General features: G+C 44.7%; 2 protein-coding genes across 3 annotated transcripts; both read left to right on the top strand.

Moving 5' to 3' along the window:
• Positions 1–1839: 1839 nt before the first annotated feature.
• Positions 1840–17263, top strand: LOC124052797 (rho GTPase-activating protein SYDE1). Of its 2 annotated transcripts, XM_046377469.1 has the most exons (14): positions 1840–2116; positions 7213–7499; positions 8482–9001; positions 9145–9486; positions 9730–9925; positions 10175–10338; positions 11016–11129; positions 11228–11316; positions 12284–12421; positions 12522–12648; positions 13153–13328; positions 14152–14401; positions 14559–14855; positions 15775–17263. In XM_046377469.1, exons 1-14 carry the CDS (start codon positions 2032–2034, stop codon positions 15960–15962), a joined length of 2973 nt encoding a protein of 990 aa, XP_046233425.1. In that variant the 5' UTR covers positions 1840–2031; the 3' UTR covers positions 15963–17263. The 2 variants fall into 2 exon arrangements, with proteins under 2 accessions (XP_046233425.1, XP_046233426.1); XM_046377470.1 differs by lacking the exon at positions 1840–2116 and having other exon boundaries at positions 7311–7499; positions 8556–9001.
• Positions 17264–18473: 1210 nt separating this feature from the next.
• On the top strand, positions 18474–24331 carry ppp1r3cb (protein phosphatase 1, regulatory subunit 3Cb). The gene is made up of 3 exons (XM_046377550.1): positions 18474–18668; positions 19787–20172; positions 20936–24331. The coding sequence occupies exons 1-3, from the start codon at positions 18655–18657 to the stop codon at positions 21511–21513; spliced, it is 978 nt and encodes a 325-aa protein (XP_046233506.1). The 5' UTR covers positions 18474–18654; the 3' UTR covers positions 21514–24331.
• The last annotated feature ends 454 nt before the right edge of the window (positions 24332–24785 follow it).

Genomic DNA, 24785 nt, shown 5'->3' with positions numbered 1-24785 from the left:
GCTTTGATGAGTTTGGAATTTATTTTGAAAATTATTGTGAAAAAGTTGTGATTTTATTTCTCTAACAGTTCTAATAAAATCATATTTCTTACTGTCTTATTCTGAGTGCGTGTGCATGTTTTTATTTCTTTATCCATAAAAATCATGCACATTAATTACTGAGTCAGTCAGCTGACAGTGAAGGCATCACATCGGATGAGGATTACAAGGTAATCATTATTATTTATTAAATACACACACACTGATCAATGAGATCTAAGCAACCAATAATATGAATCTTCATCAGAGTTTACAAGATGGTAAAAGGATTAAAATGAATCATGTGCAAATCTAAAAATACGTATTCATATCATTCAAAATGATGAAGATGATGGCTGACAGCAGGACGTCTTATCAGTAAAGTTTCTTATTTCAGCTGTTTGGTTTGTGTCAGTCGATTTTCCTTTTCACTGGTTTAATGGGTTTAACTGACCTGGCTGGTCCTGTGCTCAGTTTGGTTCTCTGTTGGCCCTCGTTCTGGTCTGACAGGCTGTTACTCCCTCAGTGTGGTCTGCCAGGCAGCGGGTCTGCCCTCCGCTGTTTGTTCTGTGTGGTGTTTCAGACGAGCATCAGAGTCGATTAGCATCATTCCAGCTCTTTAATTGCTCCTAATTGCAGCTGACGCGTCTTTAATTAATTAACGGAGGAGGTTAATGAATTCAGATTTGACTGGCAGCTCCAGATGTCCAAACCTGGTGTGTCCTCTGTGTTTGACTTGTCCTCTCATTGTCTCTGTCGTCTCCTCCGTTCTCTTCATCAAGACTAAATAAAATCTGTCTCTGACTTTTACTCTGAAGGTGAAAAACATTCAGAATCCACAACAGTAAAACAACAAAAAAATAAACTGAATAATTTGTGTTTGAGAGCCTGAAACAGGATGTTGAGGTCTGATTGATCTGATTTCATCTCATTGAACTGTGACTGATTCTTCTTCTGCTGACAATAATAATAATATTTTTCTGACTGTATGTTTGTCCTTATCAAAACCAGCTGTAAGTTCATGTTTACATGAGACAATTAAAAGATTCATGATCAGAATGAGCAGAAAAGATTTTGTCTGTTTGTAAGAGTTCCTGCTGCTCGTATTATGGAGGCCTTACGCCCCCTGCTGGACGGACTACATAAAACATGATAAAACAACCGATCACAAAATAAATAAGGACCACGAAGCCTGAAGAGGTTTAATGTTCTTGTTATGTAAACAGTCAGCACACTGTCTCGCAGGAACAGGAAGTGACACGGTGTGAACAACATTGCCAACGTCTTCCTGCAGCTGATCTGTCATTTCACTGACCTTCAGTCTGAACTCTGACTTGTTTTGTTCCAGCGTTTGTCTCCCTCTAGTGGACAAACTGTAGATGACACACAGAGACAAGCACTGGCATGATGCGGCGTCTTTCTCGTGCTGAGGGTGATGGAAGTTCTCGTCACATGTGGACAGACATGAGACCAGATCCTGCTGAACTGGACCATCGGCAGCGTTTCAGCGTTCGGTTTTCAGGAGAAATGAGTTGCGAAAACAAAGTTAAGACAACAACCTTCAGTTTACGTCCACATCCAGCAGGCACAACACTATCATCCATCACATCATCCATGTGGAGTTGTGTCTGATGAACCTCTATAAAATATTCCACCCTTTTTAGACTGAATTTAAGTATTTGAAGAACATTTAGTTTGTGGAGCATCTGGACTACATTTCCCAGAGCTCTCTCTGTCTCTCTCTCTCTCTCTCTCTCCTTGTGGAGGGAGGAGAGTGGGAGGAGGAACAGGAGGAGGAGGAGGAGGGGGAGTTTGGGAAAGAATGTGTGGAATTCATTTCCTGTTCTGCAGCTCTCACAGCGAGCGAGGAGTCGCAGTCATGGCGAAGCGTGAAGTGAAAACTGTGATCTGAACATGATGAAGGAGTGCTGATACCTCTGTGCTCCTGCTGGATTCTTCTTCTCCTCTCCAGGAGGCCTGAGGAGGAGGAGGAGCTGGAGAGGGGGGTCCGCCATGGCTGAGCCCCTGCTGAAGAGGACCTTCTCCAGGCTGAGAGGCAGAGACAGATCCCGCAGGAAGACCGACCCCAAACTGAGCGGTGAGCAACATCACAAGGTTAAAGTCAGTGTTTGTGTCCTCTGAGCTGAACTTCACACGTCCTCATGACTTCCTGTTGTTGCTGTCGTATCTCAGATCTGCTCCACTTCGATACCAAAGCAAAACTTCTTTACACAACAAAAAGTTTCTTCCTCCTGAACAAAAGCATTCATCAACTCCGTCTGCCACAAAGGCTCTAAGTCTTGTAACGATTCACCATCAATGTTTGACCTGAGCGACGTTTGAATGTTCTCAGCGCTGATGTTCAGGTGAAGAAGAAGATTCGCTTGATGACTGAAGTCATTTCCAGTCCATAGGTCCACAGACGCTGCTCCGATGTGTTCTTCAGTGGTGCTTCCTCATCACATTAACTGGCCAGCTTCATGTGTCCTCCACACATTAGTTTCATATGAACATCATTTTCAGGACACAAAGTGTATCAGCAGTCAGAAAGACATCCTGTTGGACAAACACAAGAGACGTCCTCCCAGTGACAGAACCTGCACGCAGCAGGTCATATAACTGTCCTCTGGTCCAACTACAGAGACCTGAAGACAGAGACAGACAGACAGGTACAGCTGTCTGAGCTCAGTGTGTAGTTAAGTGTGTTGTTAAATAATTTGACCTGCGATTGTGTGCTAACATGCTAAGAGTGATGATGACTGCGAGACAAAAGCGACAGGTGTGACAGTATGCAGGTGATATAAAGACAACAGGAAGTTACTTACTGTAGTTTGTCACGTCGACTGTGTAAAACACAGAGGTGACTTAAATCTGCATTCTTTCTAACAACCAGCAGGGGGCGACACTACTGGTTTCAAACAGAAGTCTAACTGTATGCAAGCTTATGAAAAGCAGTAAACAGTTTTCTGATGAGTTTATGTCCTCAGTTGCTGGTTTCAGGTCTGCTTCACTACAACGTGATGTTGTAGTAAAGCGGGGGATAATTTTGATTGATCAGTCATTACCGTGGCAACCTGGCTTAGCAATGGATACCATCTTGTCCAAATATGGTCACTTTTGGCTCCAAACCAACCTTTATGCCAAACCCATGGCTTCAGAACGTCCACAGACCAGAAGACACCGACAGCTGGTCCGTCACGTCTATCATGGAGCTGGTTAAGAGACAAACGGAGATCTTGATGAAGAGACAAATTGGCTGTTTAATTTGTCAGGTTTGACGTTCTCCGTCTGTCTGACCACAAGCCGACTGGCCTGCACTTCATCTGGAGGCGCACGAGACCTTCTGTCACACTCACTTGCTTCAGTCTGAATCTGGAAATATTTCTTAACCTCAGGTCTATGAAATCATTTCAAGCGTGTCGTTTTCAGGAGGATTTTCCACTGCTCTGGTTATTTTTAGACCTGATCTGTTGCAGATCAGAACCTCGGAGTTCAGCTGTAGTGTTCCTCTGAAACAAAGACATGAAGCTGTTGTTCTGTGGCTGTGTCTCGGCCAATAGACAGCCCACAGAGCTGTGATGTAAGCTGTGATGTCACAGCTGATTTCCTGCTGGCACTGAGGATGAACGCATGATGTTGGCGGTGGTGGGGTGTAGCATGAAGCTGGCTTAGTTTAGCTTGTGCTCAGACAAGGCCCAGTCAGGTTGAGCAGAAATGAGGTCACCACTGTTAACTCAGCTTAAAGGACAGATACGCAGTTTTCAGGTGTGTGTCTTCAAACAGCAGGTTTGTCTGCCATCATTCCTCCTTTTCACACTGGACCTGAAAAGATTGGAGAAGTTTGGTGTTAAATTCAGTCGTCCTACACGGAGGAGCCATGGAGGACTTGCTTTGTCTTTATCAGCATTTTAAAGCTTTCACATATTTTTAACGTGAGATTTCATTAATGTTTGAACTGAGCTGTGTCGATGTCTGTCCGGCGTCCGAGGAGCAGACTGTCAGTCGGACGTCAAGAACGTTTCAGTAATCATCTCATCTACTCACACACGGTTTAATGTTCAGCTTCCTGCAGACAAACTGGGTCAGCTGACCATTTCCTGTCATTAGGCGGAGTGTGTGTGGTCCACTTCCTGTTTATCTGTCCCTGTGATACTGCTGCTACTTGGACCAAGTGAAGATCTGAGATATAAAACTGCTCACTGCTCACACACAGTAATGAGACAGGAGAACTGAAACACAAACCAGCACAGACCAGCACAGACCAGCACAGACCAATATGATTGATACTGATGAAACTGATTTTCTGTAGGATGTTGGACAGACTCCCTCATGACACACAACCTCTTAAAGCTTGTCTGTGTGTGTGTGTGTGTGTGTGTGTCGATGACTGCGGTCTTTGTGTGTTTCTGTGTATTTTAAGACTAATGAATAGTGAATAGACAGCAGTGTGTTTGGTCTTAAACACAGAGACTTCATTGATACGTGCACAGTCACAGCTGTTTATTCATCCTCCACGCCCCCTCCTCCTCCTGATCCTCCTCTTCCTCCTCCCTCCTCCCTCTTCTTCTCTTCCTCCTCCTGATCCTCCTCTTCCTCCTCCCTCCTCCCTCTTCTTCTCTTCCTCCTCCTGATCCTCCTCTTCCTCCTCCCTCCTCCCTCTTCTTCTCTTCCTCCTCCTGATCCTTCTCTTCCTTCTCCTCTCCCTCCCCCTCACTCCCTCTCTTCCTCTTCCTCCTCCTCCCTCCTCCTTCTATTCCTCCTTCTCGTTTTCCTCCTCCTCCTTCTCTTCCTCCTCCTTGTCTTCTTACTCCTCCTCCTCCTCTTCCTCTTCCTCACTCCCTCCTCCTCCTTCTATTCCTCCTCCTCATCTTCCTCTGTCTTACTCCTCCTCCTCTTTCTCCCTCCTCCTCACTCCCGCTCTTCCTCTCCCTCCTCCTCCCTCCTCCTCCTCCTCTTTGTCCCTCCTCCTCCTCCTTGTTTTCCTCCTACTCCCTCCTCCTCCTCTTTCTCCCTCCTCCTCGTCTTCCTCCTCCTCCTCCCTCCTCCTCCTCACTCCCTCTCTTCCTCTCCCTCCCCCTCCCTCCTCCTCCTCTTTCTCCCTCCTTCTATTCCTCCTCCTCGTCTTCCTCTTTGTCTTCCTCCTCCTCCTCTTTGTCCCTCCTCCTCACTCGCTCTCTTCCTCTCCCTCCTCCCTCCTCCTCCCTCCTCCTCCTCTTTCTCTCTCCTCCTCCTCTTTGTCCCTCCTCCTCACTCGCTCTCTTCCTCTCCCTCCTCCCTCCTCCTCCCTCCTCCTCCTCTTTCTCCCTCCTCCTCGTCTTCTTCCTTGTCTTCCTCCTCCTCCTCCTCCTCCTCTTTCTCCCTCCTTCTCATCTTCCTCCTTGTCTTCCTCCTCCTCCTCCCTCCTTCCTCCTCCTCTTTCCTCACAGATCAGCATTTCTCAGGCTTCTGAAAATTTATAACAGATGGTCTAACATTACACACAGGCTACCATCAGGTTTTCCCTGGTTTCATCCAGATGACAGGAAGTGGAGGCCGACCTCTGGAGAGTATCACTTCCTGTCTGGACCCGTACCCAATCAGAGTTGTTTTAGTTTCAGAGAGTAGCTTCTGTATGCAACCTGTTGACCAGCTGACAGGCTCAGTCAGAGAGCAGCTGGTGCAGCTAAAGAGCAAATGTTTCTGTCAGGAGGTGGAGACCAGTGGACTGAGATCCATCAGACTCCACATGAAACCCCATCTCCACGACAGCTGAACAAATTTAATCCACTGAGAAAGACGATTTCAGGTGTCTTTGCTGCCTCCAAGTGAAATCAGGTCTTATAAATGACCAAGAATAGACATGAGGAACCCCATCAGTAACCACCAACACTATGAGTGGGGCGATCATGTTGCTGTGTGAGAGTAGCCGGATGCATGTTAGCTTCAACTACTTTATATGCTAATAAGATTTATATGCTTAAAACTAAAACTTTATTCATGTATAACCAACCAAGTCATTTTAAGTTTCTAAACTCAATCCCAGGAGTGTCAGAGCAGAAAGGTTGATGTCAGAAAGTGGTAGCTGAACAACAACAGGTTCTTGAGAATATGCCAGAGGTCCTTAAAAGGATTCAAACGGCAGTTGAGAAGAACCTCAAAGAATTGCTGTTTTAGAAGGACTCAGATCTTCAAGGATCCCCAAAGCCCCCATGAAGACCTCTGGAGAATTCTGAAGGACCTGATCCATCTGACCTCAATGCGACTTTACCTCAGAGATAATTCAAGTCAAGAATTTTTTCCATTCTAAATCAGAGCTCAAGATGTGCTAACCTTCATGTAACCATAACAACAGTAGTAATGCTTCTGAGCTCATTGAAGAACCTCATTTGCAAGAGCTCATCAACCTCTTCAAGGCCGCTTTGAATCTCTGAGTTGTTCTAAAGGAGATTACAAGAAGAGAAGGGATTACAATGGTTCTTTTGGTTACATTGGACCACAACAAATCTCTGGCTATCTTTGGTGAGGTTGTGGATGTTGCTCAAAGATGTTCAAGGGGCATCCTTGTGGGGGTTACAGGAGTCAGGCACCTGCCAATCAGGGATCAGGATTTTTTGAGATGACGTTACAGGAACATTAAAAGACAGAACAGCAGCAGTTCTCAGTGAGATAAAGAAATACAGAGAGTTTATTCATGCAGCTCAGTCAGACAGTCATGCACAGGTCTTCATGCACAGTGTGTGTCACGAGGATCTAACACACACGCACACACAGGAAACTGAGAGCTGGAAGAAAGAAATCCAGATGTTCAGGATGTGACAGAAAATCTGTGGTTATAAGTGATAAATTGTTGCTTGATATTTCCCAGTTTGTTTCAACAGAAACAGCTGATATGATTATGGCAGATCAATAATGGTCAAACTGTGCAGCATGGTCTGATGTCTTAGGCCAGACAGAGAGCATCATGTGCTAAACATCTGATCATGAACTGCATACGACTCAAAGCAGCTTCATTTACACATTTCGTATTGAGGCTAAATCTGCCACATGGAAACCAAAAGAGTGAGACGGGAACAAAGAACCACAGAATAACTCACCACTGAATTCCTTCACTCTCCTCACATTTCTACCAAACTCAGGCTTTAATCCAACCATAAGAATGCTATGCTAATAACAGCTGTGTGCATGTGTGTGTGTGTGTGTGTGTGTTTCTTGCAGACTACCCAGTAAATGCTGACACTGTCCTCCAGACGTCTTCATCACCATCATCACCATCGATGACAACCACAAGAACTCCACCAGCAGCAGACCCTGAGCCCCCCACACCCCCACATAACAGCATCACAGTTGCCAAGAAACAGTCGTGGGCAAGGCAGAGTTCCACTGCTCCGCCCACAACCTTGCCCTCAAGCTCCGCTCCCAGAACCTCTGACCGTGAGCGACCATCAGGGATATCCCAGGATGCACCTGAGCAGGCCTGGAGTCAGAGGCTGGCACAGGATAAGGTAGATGTTCAGCAGTTTGATTCTCTGTGTGGTCTTTACATAGAAAGATCATTATTACAGTGTGTGTATCTCAGGTAAATACTGATGAATCACTGCAGTAGGGACTGGACCTGATTGATGTGATCGATACCAATGAGTCTAAGGACAGTATAGTTGCATGGAGATAATTTTTTGCCCTCCATAACAGAAATGCCATTGGATTGGGAAACAGTGGCTCTCATGTGTAGAGTGTCAGCCGAATGGCTTTCCTGGAATTTGAGCCCGTGTTGCATTGAAATGTGTTAGCATGTTCGACATCAACCTCATCACACACAACTTCCAGAAAAACATGTCAGCATCAATGAAAAGTAACCGATAAACTCGGAGGCATATTATTCAGATGGATGGAACAATTTGAGACTGGTTCTTCATTCCTATTCCTACAGTCCAGTAATGTCTGACTCCCTTTGTCCATTCCTGGGAGTTTGAGCCTTGAGTTCATCTTGATGGTAGTTTAACAGTGTGTCTTTGTCTTCTTGCTCTTCTCCTGGTAGTTCAACCCATGCTTCTTGTTTTGCTTTGGGTATTTGTCTCTTTTCAGCGTACTTTAAGCCCTCCTTCCTGTTGTGTCTTTGGCAGTCTGAATCCCCCCCAAGATAAGATAAAAACTTTATTGATCCCACAGGAAATTGTTGTGCCAGGGTTGCAATACGAAGAAGTATACAAAAGTAGCAAATAAATTTTCACACAAAATATAAAAATAACTGAGTAATATATAAAAAAAATAACAGGGTATATATATGAGGATCATTATTAATGATCATTATTAATGATCACTATTAGGTGCAGAATGTCAACAGATAAGATAAGGTGCGGATACAATCTTAAAGAGTTAACTGTAGTGCAGGATAAATTGTTTTTGTCCTATGTGGAGAAAAGGGATGAGTTGAAGTTTGACAACTCCCTTCAGTACTTTGAGCCTCACTTCATGTTCTGCTCCCAGACAGAGCAGTGCAGCAACAGGATGTGCGTGAGCTTGGCCTGGGATATGACCAGCATCTCCTGTGTTCCTGCTAGTTCCACGACAGTCCACCAGGAAACCACACAGCCAGCAGGGGGCTCCCCTGAAGTGCCCACCACACCTGTCAGCACCAAGTCTGGCCAGCGGGCCTATCTGCAGAGCCTGGATCGCAGCAGCCGAGCCTGGGTGCTGTCTTCAGGAAAGACCCAGGCTTCATTAGAGGTCTTTGGGCTTAAGGAGGAAAGTGGCAGTAACATCTGGTACAACCCAATCCCTGAGGAGGAGGATGCAGGAGGTTCGCGCAGGGAGGAGGAAATATGGAGGAGGAGAAATGAGAGGGAGGATGGAGGATCAACAAAGAGAGCAGGCCCAGGAGGTACCAGAGAAGAGCTGGGCGGCGCATGGGTCGGATCAGCAGAGAGTTTTAGCAGTGACTGTCCACTGGATGGAGCCAGTCCAAGTGTTAGTCACCATACTGATGGCATCACAACAGAAAACACAGGTAAGAAGACCTGACTCTACCCACATTCAACTAATAAGAAGAGTAATAATCAACTTGTCTGACGAGGTTTGTACTTCTGCTGAATTAAATCACATTGGTCATGTTGTAGAAAAGGGCTCAGTCTTTATGTTTCTTTCTCTCAGAATACCTTGCCTCAGACTCTAGCCCCACCTCCCAAAAGAAAGGAGGTTTGTCCAGCAGTGTGATTGACAGGCTCAGGTCTCCTGGTACGGTGAGGAAACTCTCCCTAAAGATGAAGAAACTTCCTGAACTGCGCCGCAAACTCAGTCTACGCTCATCCTCTCGTGCCCATCGCCAGGGAAATGACAGCAGAGGAGGCGAAGACGAGTCAACCAGTAAGAATACAACATCATCATCAGCCTTGTCCAACCAGAATGTAATCAGCAGATATCACCTGGATAGCTCCGCCCCTCCGGTCAGGCCGCTGCGACGATCATCCAGAGGACGCTCTGCAAGTAAAGGAGGTAAAATTGGTTTCAACTGCGTGGTGAAATAAGTTTTCACTAGATTTTATGTTGTGTTGAATCTGATTATAATCCACCTTGGTTGTCTCATTACACATGCATGCAGAAGTGCACATGAACCAAATCTGTAACACCACTCAGGCTGGAGGTTGGAGCTCAAAGCCACGAGTCCTGGACTGAAGCGTGATCCTCGCCCATGTCCAGAGTATAAGGCCATGAGTGAAACATATGTTTTGCTTTTAGGTTATCTTAGCGATGGGGACTCCCCTGAACTGCTGCCACGGCAACAGACACCTGCCCTTACAGCTTCACAGGAAGTGGCATGTGACGTCAGTTCTTTCCAGTTGTATGTGGGCTCCAATCCTCAGCGATGCAGCCAACGGGTGACAGGTTTACTGACCGTTCATCTGCTGGGTCTGGAGGAGATGAAGACCAGCAGGTAGGAACACAGCATTCTCTTTGATGAATGGGAAACAGCAGCTGCAGCTGGACACACACAGTTCTGATTTCAGGGTTGCCATAGTAAATGTAAGGCTATGTGTGTTAGTTTGCACAGTTACAGTTTAGGACAACAGAGACCAACACAGTCTCACCTGTCGTTCCAGTTTGAGACAGGAACACTTTGGTTTTGGTTCCACATTGACAAAGTGCTCCCTGTCTGTTCCTGTCTGTGTCTGTCTCCTCTCAGGTCAGATGACAGTAAGGAAGTCTTTCTGGCCATCCAGATTGACGGGGTAACGAGAGCGAGGACCGCCCTCCTGACCCTACGAGGCCCCGCCCTCTCATTAAACCACGCCTTCCACCTGGAGCTGGAGAGAGCCCGGCAGCTCCGCATAGTGGTCTTAACACCAGGTAGTACTACTGTGTGCAAACTAGTTTAGTTAGTCTTATTAATTCTTTGCGGTAGGTTCAGCTACTTACATTTTGGGTCCAGTTCTTGGTTGCTAAAATGTTCAGATTCTCTCTAGTAGACTGATCCTCATATGTAGTTGTCAGACATTGTTTGTTGTGCAGCAGTCAAAGTTTGTTTAAAACACAGGACACAGCAGAGTTTCAGCTTAACCTCTGCGGGCTGACTAGGCAGTTTTACTGACAAACACAACACAAGAAAGCCGGCTAATATCACTGACTAGTCCAACAGCATGAAGTCCAGCCCCGTGTCTGTCTTTTATTAGCAATGCTCTTTCCAATGACTAAATGCCAGTCTGAGATTTACTCTTGTCTGACCTCTTGGTCTAGTCTCTTCATGAGGGCCATAGAGGCTGCTGATCCCACTTCTGGCTCTGGTTCTGATACTATACTAATCCAGTTGGATGTATAATTAAAAGTGCCAGAGTTGGTGGTGTGTGACGTAATGCCATAAGGCTTCGCCCATTTCTTGCTCTTCAGGAGATCATACCTCCTCCACGGAGTGATTTGAAAAATCACTCCAAAATCGGAGTGATTTGATGGAGGTCAGATTCCTTAAAACAGTAACTGACCCCAAACCAAAAATGTTCATTTAAGTCTTTATGTTTTTGTCTCTGCAGCCAGTCCACAAGCAGTTGGAGGGTCTAAATCAGGGACAGATCAGACTTCAGGTGGTCCAACCAGAAACAGAGTCTGCTGTCTGGGTGGAGTCTCCATCCCTCCACTCTTTAAAGGTTCATTTCACTGCAGTATTTTTACTGCCTCACCATCACCGTTCAAATGAATAAATATGATATTCTGCAGCAAAATTCTTTTCTTTTCTGTCTGTCAGGGAGTCGAAGTCAGCAGCTCTGTGTAAAGTTAGAGCCCAGAGGTCTTCTTTATGTCAAACTATCACTACAGGAAAAGTGGGACACACAGGTACACTAATACTGCTGATGTTGCTGATTAAAGTGGAATTACATCACAATGATTCTTGATTTCAGAGATTCTGAGATGTGGAGTTCTTATCTTAACTTACAGTTTTTTCAGGGGATTGTTTTAGATTCATATTCATCTCTTCTCAATTATGTCATCAATTTCAGTTCAATTTCAATTTATTTATATAGCACCTTATACAATCAAAATTGTCTCTAGGTGCTTTACAGAGACCCAGAGCCTGAACCCTCAAGCAAGCAGACAGTGGCAAGGAAAAACTCCCTTTACTTTATCAGAATTTCTGTCAGTCAAAGTCATAATTTCCAACCTCAGACTCACTATACTGTTATGAAATACTACCATTGGTAGCCCAGTGGTGGGCCGTTCTAATATTTGTTCCATGAAATTGTATTAATCTATTCCAAACAGTTTATTCTCTTCATTTCATAGCATGTCTCTCAGCTGCACCGCTTCCAGTACATGTATGTGGATGTTTGATTTCTGTCCAATCAGATTTCAGCCGTGTCAGTCTAATCTGTCCAGGGCCTTCAGAATCAATAGTGCTGGCCCATGCAACTTAAACTACATTAGCCATTGACTGTTTCTTAAACCAATCAGCTTTGTTTGCATGTAGAAGAACTCTGATTGGTCGGTCAGAGCAAAAGTGATGTACATGGCACAGTTGCGGTTGTAGTGTAGAGGTTTGGAGTTGTCTTAACTGTGTTTCTTGTTGTATTAATAATGGTTATTATCCTCAACACGCAAAATTTCTCTCTCTCTAACGCCACGCCTCGTCATATTGCGTTTTTGGATAGTATCGATGTTTGCTTTATAATTGCGACGTGATAGCGGTTGTATTAAGAGGTGGACTAAGTCAGGTATGTCCCCACTGAAGGCCCAGGTACCAAATGCACGGCCTGCCACTGCAGTCTACTGATAACCAGTGACAAGGCTTTTGATTGTATCACAGTCCATCAGTGACTCATCAGTGCCTGCGAATGTGTTTGGGGTTGAACTGCACCATCTGGTGGAGAAAGAAGGGTCTGCATCCCCTGTCCCACTACTGATCCAGAAATGTGTTGCAGAGATAGAACGACGAGGACTGAAGGTATCAGTCTGTTTAGACCTGTCTGTTTTGTTTCCATCATTCACTTCAGTATTGGTAAGACTCTGAGAACAGATCAATAATCACAGTTGATGTTTGTCAGGTGGTGGGTCTGTACAGACTGTGTGGGTCTGCTGCAGTGAAGAAGGAGCTCAGGGACTGGTTTGAGCGGAACAGCTCAGCTGTCTGCCTCAGTGAGGACCTCTACCCTGACATCAACGTCATTACAGGTCAGTAAATACACAGCTGGAGGACTTCGGCTGCTGCTGAGTAGTCTATGTGCTTAGGAAGGTTCCTGCCTATGCGTCAGCCATGATGAACACTAGTTGAATTCTCTAAATGCTAAAGAAAGGCGATTGAATGCTTCCTTTCTTTAGCATCCTTTACCATAGGATGCACCAGACCAATCTTTACAAAGGACTTAATCCACTGTTGTCTTTGTCCTTCAGAATTCTTCACATTTTATCTTTGAGGTCAAGTCTAACTGGACAGAAACAAGCAGGGTTGGACCTGAAGACTTGCACTGGACACTGACAACTTGAATTTAGGAATTTTGCCTTAGTGTGGCTCTTGTCAGAGATACTTCGTTGTTTCCTAAATCAAGGTGGTCGTTATGGGCAGTAGTCGCAACCTTTTGACTGGACCGGCAGAATAAATCTGTGTGGGTGACAGGCCCGTAATCCCAACTGCTGCAGTAGCTGGCAGATCGGACTCAGTCCTGTGTGTTTTCTCAGGTATCCTGAAGGACTACCTGCGTGAGCTGCCATCTCAGCTCATCACCAGGACTCTGTATCAGGTTGTCAGGGAGGCCATGATCCTACAACCCCCACCTGCACCACCTGCGACCCCTGATCCTGAGCTGGCCCAGAGCACCATGGAGCTGCTTTCCTGTTTACCACCTCCAGAGAGGGTAACACTGAGTACTTCTACCACAGCAGTACAGCAGTACAGCATTCTGTTTTGTACTACCGTAACAGGTGTAAATGTAAACTGTCATGGTGCTGAAGCAGGGTGTTCACATTTCTACATTCTTCTATCAAAGTCTCATGAAAATTAAATGGGATCCAAACTGACCCTGGAAACAGGTTTCTCAACATGGTCTGTATGTTTCTGGTAAAACCAGTCTAACAGCTGAAATATGAAACGAATACGATTCACCTTCAACACCATTTGAATGATATTCCAAAAAAGTGAAGTGTGTGCTCCTGAGCTCCAGGAACTGGTTCAGGCTTCACCAGCAAATCAAACTATGTGAGGATTCTGGTTGATTTAAAAACATGACAACATGAAAATCAAAATGGTCAGAAGTCTTGTAAAAGTAATATTTGGTGAACAAGCAGGAATGAACATGTTGTTGAACAAGTACATCTTTTCTCTCCTGATACTGGTTGCAATACCTCTACTACATGTCTCATACCAGTGCAGGTCCAACACTGGTTACTGGACAAACTTTCCCAAATATAAACTATTTTATCTTCACTGTGCGGAAGTGACTGGATAATTTTTATGTAAACCAAAATGGGGTCAGGGACAGTCAGCAGCTTGACCAGCTTACAGGTGGTGTTTACGCTGTCAGTTGTCTGTTTGATTGTCTGATTTTCATCCTTTTTATAGAGGAAGAGTCACATCTTTTTGATCTGTTTCATAATGTCAGGGTTGCACTCCTGTGGATGGGGATCAGATTCACTGCAGACAGCAGGATTTCCTTACATTTTCCCTCCCTATCTCTCCAGGCTACCCTGTCTCTCTTGCTGGATCACCTCAGCTTGGTGGCGTCCTTCAGCTCGTCCAACAGGATGACGCATCAGAACTTGGCGGTCTGCTTCGGGCCAGTGCTCCTCACCCCGACGCAGGATGCCTGGAGGGCGGGAGGAGGAGGGAGGGGAGGAGGAAAGGTATTGGGTCATAATGAAGAGATAGCGAGTGCAGTGGATTTCAAACGACATATTGAGGCGCTACACTACCTACTGCAGCTGTGGCCAGGTAAGTTGCTCCAGTTTTTACAAACTTCAGCAGCAACAGCAGAGGAAAACCTCATCAATTAAGAGCTCCACCCACTTCTTAGGATTCTTAGTCGTTGCCATGGAAACCAGGTTTCATGTTGCCCAGCATCTTATTTTTTGTTCATATCTTTCCTCAGTGCCAACCCATCGAGTCCCAGCAGACGACCACATAGACATCTCCCTGTCCCCCTCAGATATCACCCCAAGCCTCCCAGACCAACAGCAGCAGCAGCATCCTGTGCTACGATTGGCTCTACCACAGAACCCAGAGGAGGAGGCAGTCGTGTCACGTCGGGGTCGAGGAGGTCTAGGCCGGCTCGAGAGTCCACCACCGATCAACCGGTACGCTGGAGACTGGAGCATCTGTGGACGACATCTTCTGTCTGGACAGGAGGCTGATTATGATGAAGTGGCAGGAAGTGAGAGTGACGGAGGTAAACAGATGAGCAGATGGTTTATCAAATGTATTTTTATTTTTGACCCAAACAAAGCAGCCTCACCTTTTGGCAGTAGAAGACATTATTCTTTACTGTACAGAGGACCTACTCATAAAAGAGTGGAGCCTTTTAACTTCAACATGTCTTCAGAAGCAGCAGACAGGTCAAACTGTGTAATTCTGTGACTTGGTCTGTAGTCAAGACCACTCAAGTCCAAGATAAGCTGAACTGGGGTCGAGGATGCCAAGACCAAATCAAAAAGGGCTCCAAATTACTCTTCAGTATTCTTCATCATTGTTTTTCTGTAGTTAACACTTCGGTCCTTCACATTTAGAAACAACATTTGCTTAAGAGTTGCATCATTGACTCAATTATCGATTACAGCTGTGAATGTTGGGATGTTGCATATTTATTATTGTTAACTTGACTGCAGTGACAGAGATGGGAGTGTGAATGTGTGGTTTCCAGATTTCTGTTTAAAACTACATATCTGAAGTGTGTGGTTCACACATTTGTGGTTCGCACAAGATGAGTCCTACTGAGTTTGACTTTCTGTGTGGCGCCACCAACAGGTCAAAGTTCTCACTTTAGCTCATGGCAAGATCGCAGTGACTGAATCCTCCGCTGTACACGATGCTAACACAGAATTCCACCATAGTAAAGGTTAACATGTTGCTACATCATACTACTTTTACTACCACTGCTACTTCAGCGTCACATACCAAAAGGTAGTCGACATTTGAAATGTTACCACTCAAACAGCATCACATTAAGCTTAGTTTCCTGTGTGTAATGAATGTTACAGCCTCATGGGGGCGCTACAGTCACTATAAACCTTTTGTCTGTGTTGTTTGCTTGCTTTGAAGTTTTCCAACATTAAAACATCATTCACTCCTTCATGTTGTTGCTGTTTCAGGCAGCGGGGATGAAGAGGAGGAGAAGAAAGAGACATGGTCTTCTGGAGGAGGAGGAGGAGGTCTGTACATGGACGAGTTCATGGATTTTGATGCTCCATTTAATTGTCGGCTTAGTCTGAAGGACTTCGATACTCTGATCCACGACCTGGACCGAGAGCTGGCCAAACAGATCAACTTCTGTCTGTAGAGGATGAGGAAGAGGAAACTGTTTTGGGAACAACAGGGACGATATTTTCTGTCATGAGGACAGGCTGTAATCATCACCGCTGTATGAGATATCAAGCAGATTTTTTAATGTTGTAATGATGAAAAGTTGAAACACCATAAACATGAGAATTTCAAGATATGAGATCTCACATTATGGTAAACTGATATGAGATTTGGTAATCAGTCAGCATGTTGCTGGAGAAAAGTGAGCAGGCTGCAGAGCTGAACACTTCAAAATCCTAAGCAAAGTGATCAAGAACAAGATTGATTGTGCCAAAAAAAAAATCTAAACCAGATTACTTTATATCTCTGATCCAAAGACAGACACGGCTTCGTTGTCACTATGAAGGATGAAGGAGGAGTTTCTCTCTGACCTCTTCATAACGTTTTTCATGTCACTGATGTCCAGATGTTCTCATGATGAAGACCCTCTGAAGTCACGCGAGTAAACTGAACTGTGTTGCTGTTGTTCTGGGAATCAGGGTCAGATCCTGCTGGGTCCTGTTGGATCCTGTTGGACTGCATTGGGGCTATTTGCACTGCTGAAGATATAATTTCACTTTTAGTTGAAGAGAACAAACTACAGAACCCATCGCTCTGCTGCTTCATCCAGTCGGTTCCATTCACGACTGACATGTTGTTAAATTTGTTCCTTTTTCTGGCTGAATGTGAGGTGACATTCAGAGATCCTGAAAGGTTGCAATAATCTGATCCCTTTCAGGATCTCAACCTGGTTTTTCTACCAGACGTTACAGACGTGTGACAGATGATATTGGAGTCATGAGGTCATGTGGAGGAACCAGCTGACACAAACCTTCATCATGGCCAACACTGTGTCTTGCATGTCCAGATTCACGTAAACATGGAACACATTAGAAGTTAAATTCACCTCGTTCACACTCAGAAACTATTTACACATGACGTACGTCACAACCACGACAACAGCTGTAGTTCGTGTCGCCCCCTGCAGGTTCCCGTCCGCTGGTGGAGCAGTAGAGCGATGTGAGCTCCACATCTTGGTCGGTATTTTCACGGTACAGAGTTTCTCACTGTGAGGAGTTTGTGAAGCCACAGAAGGAATACGATGCCATATTCAGTATTGATGATGTCTGTTGTTTTTGTTTTCTTCTCTCTGTGTGTTTTTGCTCTCTGTTTTCTGACAGTATTATGTTGTTTTGCACAACTTCAGTAAGCACTTACGTTTTGTTAATGACGATGAAGAGGATGATGTTTCTATGCAGATGATGTAACCAAAGTAATAAAGCACAGTTTCTGTCTGTAGGTTTCATTAACCTGAACAACTATTAAACACATTATTATTTTTATTATTATGACCTGAATGACTAGGCTTTTAATGGAGTTGGAGTCCACGTCGGCACATGTCTGCAGGATGTAGAACCAGTTTCTCTGAGAGGATACCTTCACAGCCTGCATGTGTGGAAATCAGCGTCACGTAGAACTTGCTTTTTTGCTTTAATTATCGTCGACTAAAGCACTGTGAGTCGTCTGTCTGCAGAGCTGCAGGAAGTGTATGACAGACGACAGGAAGTATACCATTCCGTTGTCAGAGCAGCGGGAGAAACAGGGGAACAGGTGAAAGATCACAACACACCTGTTCAAATGAACAACTGTGGTAAACTTATTTTGTTCCCTCTGTGTCAGTGTGCTTATTCATTTATGTTTTATGGTTACGCTTTCTAAGGAAAGTTGCTCTGCTTTTGCTCTTCCTCTTTTTACTGCCTTGTCACTTCAGTTTCCACCTTTTCATGCCTCACTAAGAGACATGGAAAATAATCACTTTATCTGGTTGAGCTGATCATGTGATCTGCGTTTACAGAATGTCTGCTGAATCTTGTGCTTACAGAACAGAGAGATATGCATTAAAAAATAGAACAAAATAAAACAAAAACTTATACCATGCACATGCAGACACATTACAGCAGTGGTGAAAAAAAATACTTTGACACACTGGGCTGAAATTTGGCTATTGTTTTGTCTTTAAAGCAAAAAAACAAGTTCTTTCTTTTTTCTTATCTTTATTTACATATTTGGTATTTAGGCACTCCAAAGTAACAGAAAGTAATGCAGTTGCATTACTTTAATACTGTGCTACTATGATTAGGTTACTGAGTACATTTTTAACAGATAGTTGTACTGCAATATCTTTTTAAAGTAATCCTCCAACCTTCTGTATATAAAAAATATTATTATTATATTACTATTTAACAACATAATCCGTCTAAAACAGCAGTTGCTTTGTAATTACTTTTATTTTCTACGCTGTTGGTGAAATAACTTTCATGGATTAGTTGATTTTATGAAAGTTCTGCCTGTCAGTCTGAACTGCGGAAGTCATCCCTTTAGAGGACAGGCTCCGCCCATCCTTACGTCATTGTCTGAGTGCCCTTTCTTTTCTTTTGGCACCTCGCTGATTGGCCGAGAGAGTGAGCGGCTGACGGTTCAGAGCGCTGATTGGCTACTCTCCCTCCGTCTCGCTCTCCATCTCTGTCGGGGGCGTGTCAGGCCGCGTCTTCTCTCTAAAATGGCTGAAATGTGAAAATTGCATTAAAGCAAGAGAGTTAAAAGGAAAGAAAATAAAGAGAAACAACAGGCGCTCGCCGTCGAGGGTTGTGTTGGACTGAAGTGGGTTCTACTGAGAGTGAAACTTTTCAATGAACTGCACCAGGTGAGAGTCCGATACGAAACTGCGCCACAGCAGCCTCCCGTCCTGTGCTGATGGTGTGGACGACTTCAACAGGTTTATCTCACCTGCTCAGCCTTCCCTTTGATTTCTCTTAAAATAACGTGAAGTGTGGGAAAGTGCATGTAAATAACTAATCTTAAGGGATTCTGTTGTCTCACTAATACATAGCGCAATCTAATATGCTGACTCTGTAGTTTATTGTGTTTTATATTATTCGTTTACTTATTTTTGCAGTATCGTACTGCTGTATACTGCATCTTATTTTGTTTTCATGGATACTGCGTACGTATCCTGCTTACCTTGTAAACTTCAGTTTAATTACGCTTGTATACTTTCCATTTTAACAAACTTTGTCATTTCTGTTTACTTTGCTTATACCTGGCCTGAATGAATGAATCCCCTCTGGAGAAGAACAGAAAAATAGATCTGATATCAGATATGTAAAGTTTATCTGTCAGTGTTCAGACAGAAAGATGTAACTCCAACAAACTGACCTGAGAACAGACAAGAGTTTTAAGGTGCTGTGAAGCAACATGAGGCCGATCTGTTCAAACGGAAGCAGCAGGTCCGTGCAGACTGTGCACACCTGAAGTCCACCTGCACAGGTGTGTTTTGCACTGGTTCATATCAGAGCTGTTAGTGCTATTCACTTTGCTACTCAGGAGTCTTGTCCCTGTCAGGATCCTGTAACATGATCAAGTCAAGAGGTTTTTATTGTAATTTCAGCTGTTTACAGTAACTGAAACGAGACAGCGTTCCTCCAGGGAACAGGTGCTACACTGGAATTTAAATATACACTGTACATAGTGCAAACTGACACTAGACCACACATACTGCACAGGACTATAGATACAACAACAAGGAGCAGCACCGACCAGGACCTGGTCCTGGTCGGTGCTGCTCCAGTGTTGTACGCAGTGTAAACGGTATGAAGTGCAGGTAGGACGGCTGCTGTAGACAGCAGTATGAACCTCGTATGATGACATCATGTTTTCAGTGCTGTGATTGGGTTCCTGCTCCAGGTTAACAACACAACTACGGACCAAACAGCTACTCAGGAGTTTCACTTCCTTTTTCCTGTTGTCTTGTTCTGTCCTCAGTGTTCTCCACATCCTGAGCCCTGGGGGTTCATCTCCCATCATGCCTGTCGACATGGCCGTGAGGATCTGCCTGGCGAGCTCTCCTCCTCTGCGCTCCTTCCTCAGTAATTATGACAACCTGTCTCTTTGTGAACCGCTGAGACCTTGTCTGTCCAACGTCACCACATCAACCATGAGGTCAGCGAGCACAGAGCTCGATGGCAGCCCAGCGTGGCTGAAAAGGAAGAAGAAGAAGAAAAGTGTGGTTTTTGCAGACTCTCAAGGCCTCGCGCTCACCGCCATCCACGTCTTCAACGAGGCTGAGGACTACCCACTGACCGAGCTGCAGTTCCACCTGACAGAGCTAGAGGGCGCCACCGCCGGTCTGCACCTGGGAAACAGTAAAGGTGAGTGAAGAGCAGTTAATCATTGATAACTTCATCAGAGCTGAGACCAGTAGATCCACTGATACGTCAGTCGAAGTATACCGAGAAACTGTTCTGATTTGTCATTTACTATAAGTTATCTCTTCTGTGGTCCCAGACGCCACACGTTTCTCTTATTTTCAAATGAACTAAATGTTGTTAGATTTTTAAGGTATTTGGATTTGTTGACACAGACATTGCGTGACATTTGGCGTAAGAGGGGGCAGCCTAGAGGTTGGAGAAGCGGCTTGTGATCGGAGGGTCACCGGTTCGATTCCCCCACCGGACGGGCTGGAAAAATTTGGGAGTGGTGGAGTGATTAATGCGCTAAAATGCTCCCCCCTTCATTAACCGGCTGAGAGGCCCTTGAGCAAGGCACTTAACCCCCCCAATATGCTTGATGCTGCCCACTGCTCCTGTGTGTGTTTCACTGTGTGTAATTTGCCGCGTGTTGCATGTGTGTGTTCAACTAAGGATGAGATAAATACAGTAGTCAAATTCAGTATGTGTGTATGTAAAAATATATATATACTGCCAATAAAAGTTGATTATTCTTAAAAAAAATTCTTCTTAAGAACATGTGATAATCGGTTTTCACTACCTTCTGACATCATTAATGCATCATAAAAAGAATTAGTTGCAGCCTTAAGCTTTGTTTATGCAGCACTAAAAACCAGAATAAATTCTTAAAAGGACAAAATCCAACTGACCCCTATGACCCCTGTCCATTATGTTTGCCTTTCAGAAGCTGCAGATTGTGGTTCAGGTCTGGTTCTGGACTTCATCCAGCCGGCAGCAGACTATTTGGACCTGAGGAACCGGCTCAAAGCCCAGCAGGTTTGTCTGGAGACCTGTTCTGTCCAAGAGCATCTGCTCTCAGGCACTGTTCAGGTTCGAAACCTCTCTTTTCAAAAGTCCGTCTCGATCCGGATCACCTTTGACTCGTGGCGCTCCTTCCAGGACGTTCCGTGTCTGTACCTAAACAACATCTACGGCTGCCCTGACACCGACACCTTCTCCTTCTCTGTATTCATACCGGAGGTTCTCAAGCCCTCCAATACAGTGGAGTTCTGCATTCAGTACCAGACTCAGGACCAAACCTTCTGGGACAACAACCACGGGAACAACTACCGGTTGGTGGTGGCAGACCTTACGAGCAGCCCAGCTCGGAGCACCGTCAGTCTGGAGATCCAGGGAGACCACAATGGAGAAAAGAGGGAGGAGATGGAGTGTGATCCCTTTGGAAGTCCCAGGACATCAGCAGGGATCTTTCCTGAGTGGCAGAGCTGGGGTTGTGTTGAGAACAGCACCCCCTACTGGTGAGACCACCTTAGGCCATGTTTTTAACATTGCATTCACTCTGTAACATTGTTCCCAAGATGTAAGAGATTCACAGGACCTTCACCTGAGTACTGAGAAGCCACTGGTGGTTTTTGCGGTTATGTTGGCAGGATGCACTACGGACTGCTGTCACTTAAATCACTTTAGCTGCCCTAACATGAACCATTTACTTTATGGAAACATTTGGAGTCTGCCTGGACTGGAGTAGAAGGTCTCAGGACAACAGCCAGTTCAACATCGGGTGGTCACAATGTCTTGGCCCAGCACACCTGATGAATGAAGCATCAGAACCCGATAGGTGCCGACGCTGAGTCAGAACTGGCCTGTGTACTGCACACTGGAGCATCTTTTCAGATCTGCACCCCAACGAACAAACCCCACTCCCCTTTAAGAGCCAGACTGGTCTTGCATCTGGTCCTCTGTGTTGGGACACAGCCAAATGGACACCAGGTGGACACCTGGGATGACCTCAGTTACAAAGGGATTCACGGGTGCCCTGAAAAAGCATTAAAACATTCAAGAGTTTTCATTGCATCAGAGACATTCATATTTAAAATATGCAAGTCTGACAGACTGAAGTGAACTGAGGAGTCTTGAAGGCTTTTCAGCAGCATCCAAAAGATTTGGTAAATGTCACGAGGATCCTCGCGGTGACCGGACAGGCTTTAGAAGTCTCACACGGATTCAGAGGTGCTCTCTTTAAACTTCCTAAATACCCACAGGAGCGTCATGGCCTTACGTGTTTCAAAACCCCTTACCCTAACCTGACCCCGTCTGGTGCAGGGCTTAATCCAGATGTCCAAACCACCTTGCACCTGCAGACTTGAACCTTGAACTGACTCGGTGCACTTTAGGGGGGGTTAGAGAGTCAAGATCACGGTTTTAGCTAAATGCACAGATGTGAGTGAGATCTGAACTTTTGTCTCAGTGTGTTTTATCCCCACATTACTGCTGAGCACTTTTTGTTATAACCATAAGCACCTCAGAAGTCTGCAAGTCCAGATGGGGGACATCTGGATTCAGTCGAACTCTAAAAGTTAAAGAACTGTTCAGGTTTGATGGTAATTGTTTGTACCATTTCAGGCCTCTAATTTATACTTGACATGTCAGTGTTTCAGAGACTCTATTCTGAACTGGTTGAATCCAGAGTGAACTGATTGGAAAAACCAATCAGAACCAGAAACTAAGAACTTGCACTTTAGTTAATGTTATCCTCGGAGAATTCGCAGCTGGTGGGGAAACCAGCACATTTAGCTGCTGTTATGGTAGTGTTACAGCGGGGTTACTGGGGGGTGAAACCACTCAGTCACCCAGTATTCCACATAACCAGATCTTCATCTTTGTAACTATGCACAAAATGGCTTCCAAGTTTTCTGGGAGGTTAGAATCTTGACTTGTTTCTTTGACTTGGGGGTTTTCTAATTTCTGAATTCACACAGACTTAAAGACAAGCGCATGAAGTGATTTCTGTAAAAGACATTGATTTGGTGCTGACACACGTTGTTTTAGAGCAGTATTAGCATCAGCCAGAATCCAAAAAGAACCCAGTTGGAAAACACCAGAACTTCCCTTTAAATCAGCGCTTCATTTATTGGTCTACACTTTGAGTGGTCTGGGCTCAGTCCTCAGGTTCAAGGCAGATTTCAACGTGTTTGGCTTGTACAAACTTTTGTCGCTGTTTTCACTGTCACATTGATGTTTGATGCCCTGAATGCAGCATGAAGAGGAAGATGATGGGCGGGGTGAAAGGTCACGTTGGCTACTTTGTGACACATTTCATTTCTTTGTTTTCCTTCCTGTTAGCATGTCACTGTGGCGTTTCTGTTTCCCTGGTAACAGGTAGCTCATCACTTAGTAGTTGCAGGATGTCGTCATGGTAATTTTAACTTTTTAACTGTAGATGGAGAGCTAAAGGTAAACCTGCACTTCCTGTTAGCTCATGTTAGCCATACCAGCATAAAAGCCTTTACTAAGTTACTAAGAAACACTTCCAGTGCTCTTACCATGTGTGTGTGTGTGTGTGTGTGTGTGAAATGTAAAGTGAGTGTTTCAGCCAAAGTGAGTTTGGCTCTAAAAAACTGAATAAAGGTGTTGCATGTGGTTTTTGTTTGTGTTGAGATGTTTGGCAGCTGGGGGGCTCGTGCTGCATTCAAGTCACGTCAGAATTGTGGTAAATGGTGACAGGTGAGCTTTCTGAGGGTCATGTGACTGTTATCAAGCTAATAAAAACAAGCGTCCTGCTGTGTGTGGTTGATGCATTATTTATCCCTCCAGACCCCCTGGTGGCGCTGTGTCAGGGGAGCACTTAGCTACACTGCTAATGTTGCCAACAGTAGATGAACATTGTTTTTGTAAGCTTGAAGCTGCATCATGCTAATATTTTACCGGAACGGTCTGATCTGAGGTTAGTTTATGATTTTTTGGCCCTCTGCTCAGCAGTGATTGGCTGTTCAGAGTGGCTCACTTCAAAGTCATGAATTTGATCTTTCAGTGAGAACTGAGTTTAAGTTTGCTTTTATTCCGGCGTGACTTGAACGCAACAATTTAGTTAGAAACCAGTCAGTTCGCTCCTGCTAACTTAACAGTTATGATTGGTATTTATCTTAGCTAGCTAACCAACTAGCCAACAGCTAGCATTAGCGACTGTACTGTAGCGAGGCTGTTTTGTAAAGTGCAATGTAACGATGATGTTATGATGTTTTGATGTGAGCAGGAAGTGATGTAAGCAGGGAGTGAGTGAGTGACTGTTCCTTTTGTGTGTTTCCTTTCAGAATAAAAATCTAATGTTTCAAGTGTAGTGTCTTTTGTTTCTTCCTCCAGAGGCAGTGACATCACATCAACTGAACATCATCACTGTCTTAACAGGAAACGAGTTTCAAAATAAAATATGAAACCTTTTAATGTATTTGAGCGACAGTTAGGACTTTCAGAATCAGTTTAAAATAAATGAGTGAAATACTCTGATGTGAAGCTTTGCTGCTTTTCCTCTGAATGTGTTTGTAATAATGTTGTGCTTTGGACTGAACAAACACTGTGAAGGTGTCTGTGTGTCCACACTGTTGTTTCTAATGGAAACACCAGCTATGACCGTAAACTCACCGTTTAGTTCTTCCTCTGTCCACTGCACAGCTTCTGCCGCAGACGACAGAGTTATGTAACAGGAAGTGACCGCAAATCCCCCCAGTCTCTCTCTCACACAGTGTCTGCCCTGTTAAGCATTTCTGTGAGGATCCAGTCAGGCTACACATGTAAAT

This window comes from Scatophagus argus, chromosome 21 (assembly GCF_020382885.2).
Source record: "Scatophagus argus isolate fScaArg1 chromosome 21, fScaArg1.pri, whole genome shotgun sequence".
Lineage (NCBI taxonomy): Eukaryota > Metazoa > Chordata > Actinopteri > Scatophagidae > Scatophagus > Scatophagus argus.
This window is presented reverse-complemented; position numbering and strand designations above follow the sequence as displayed.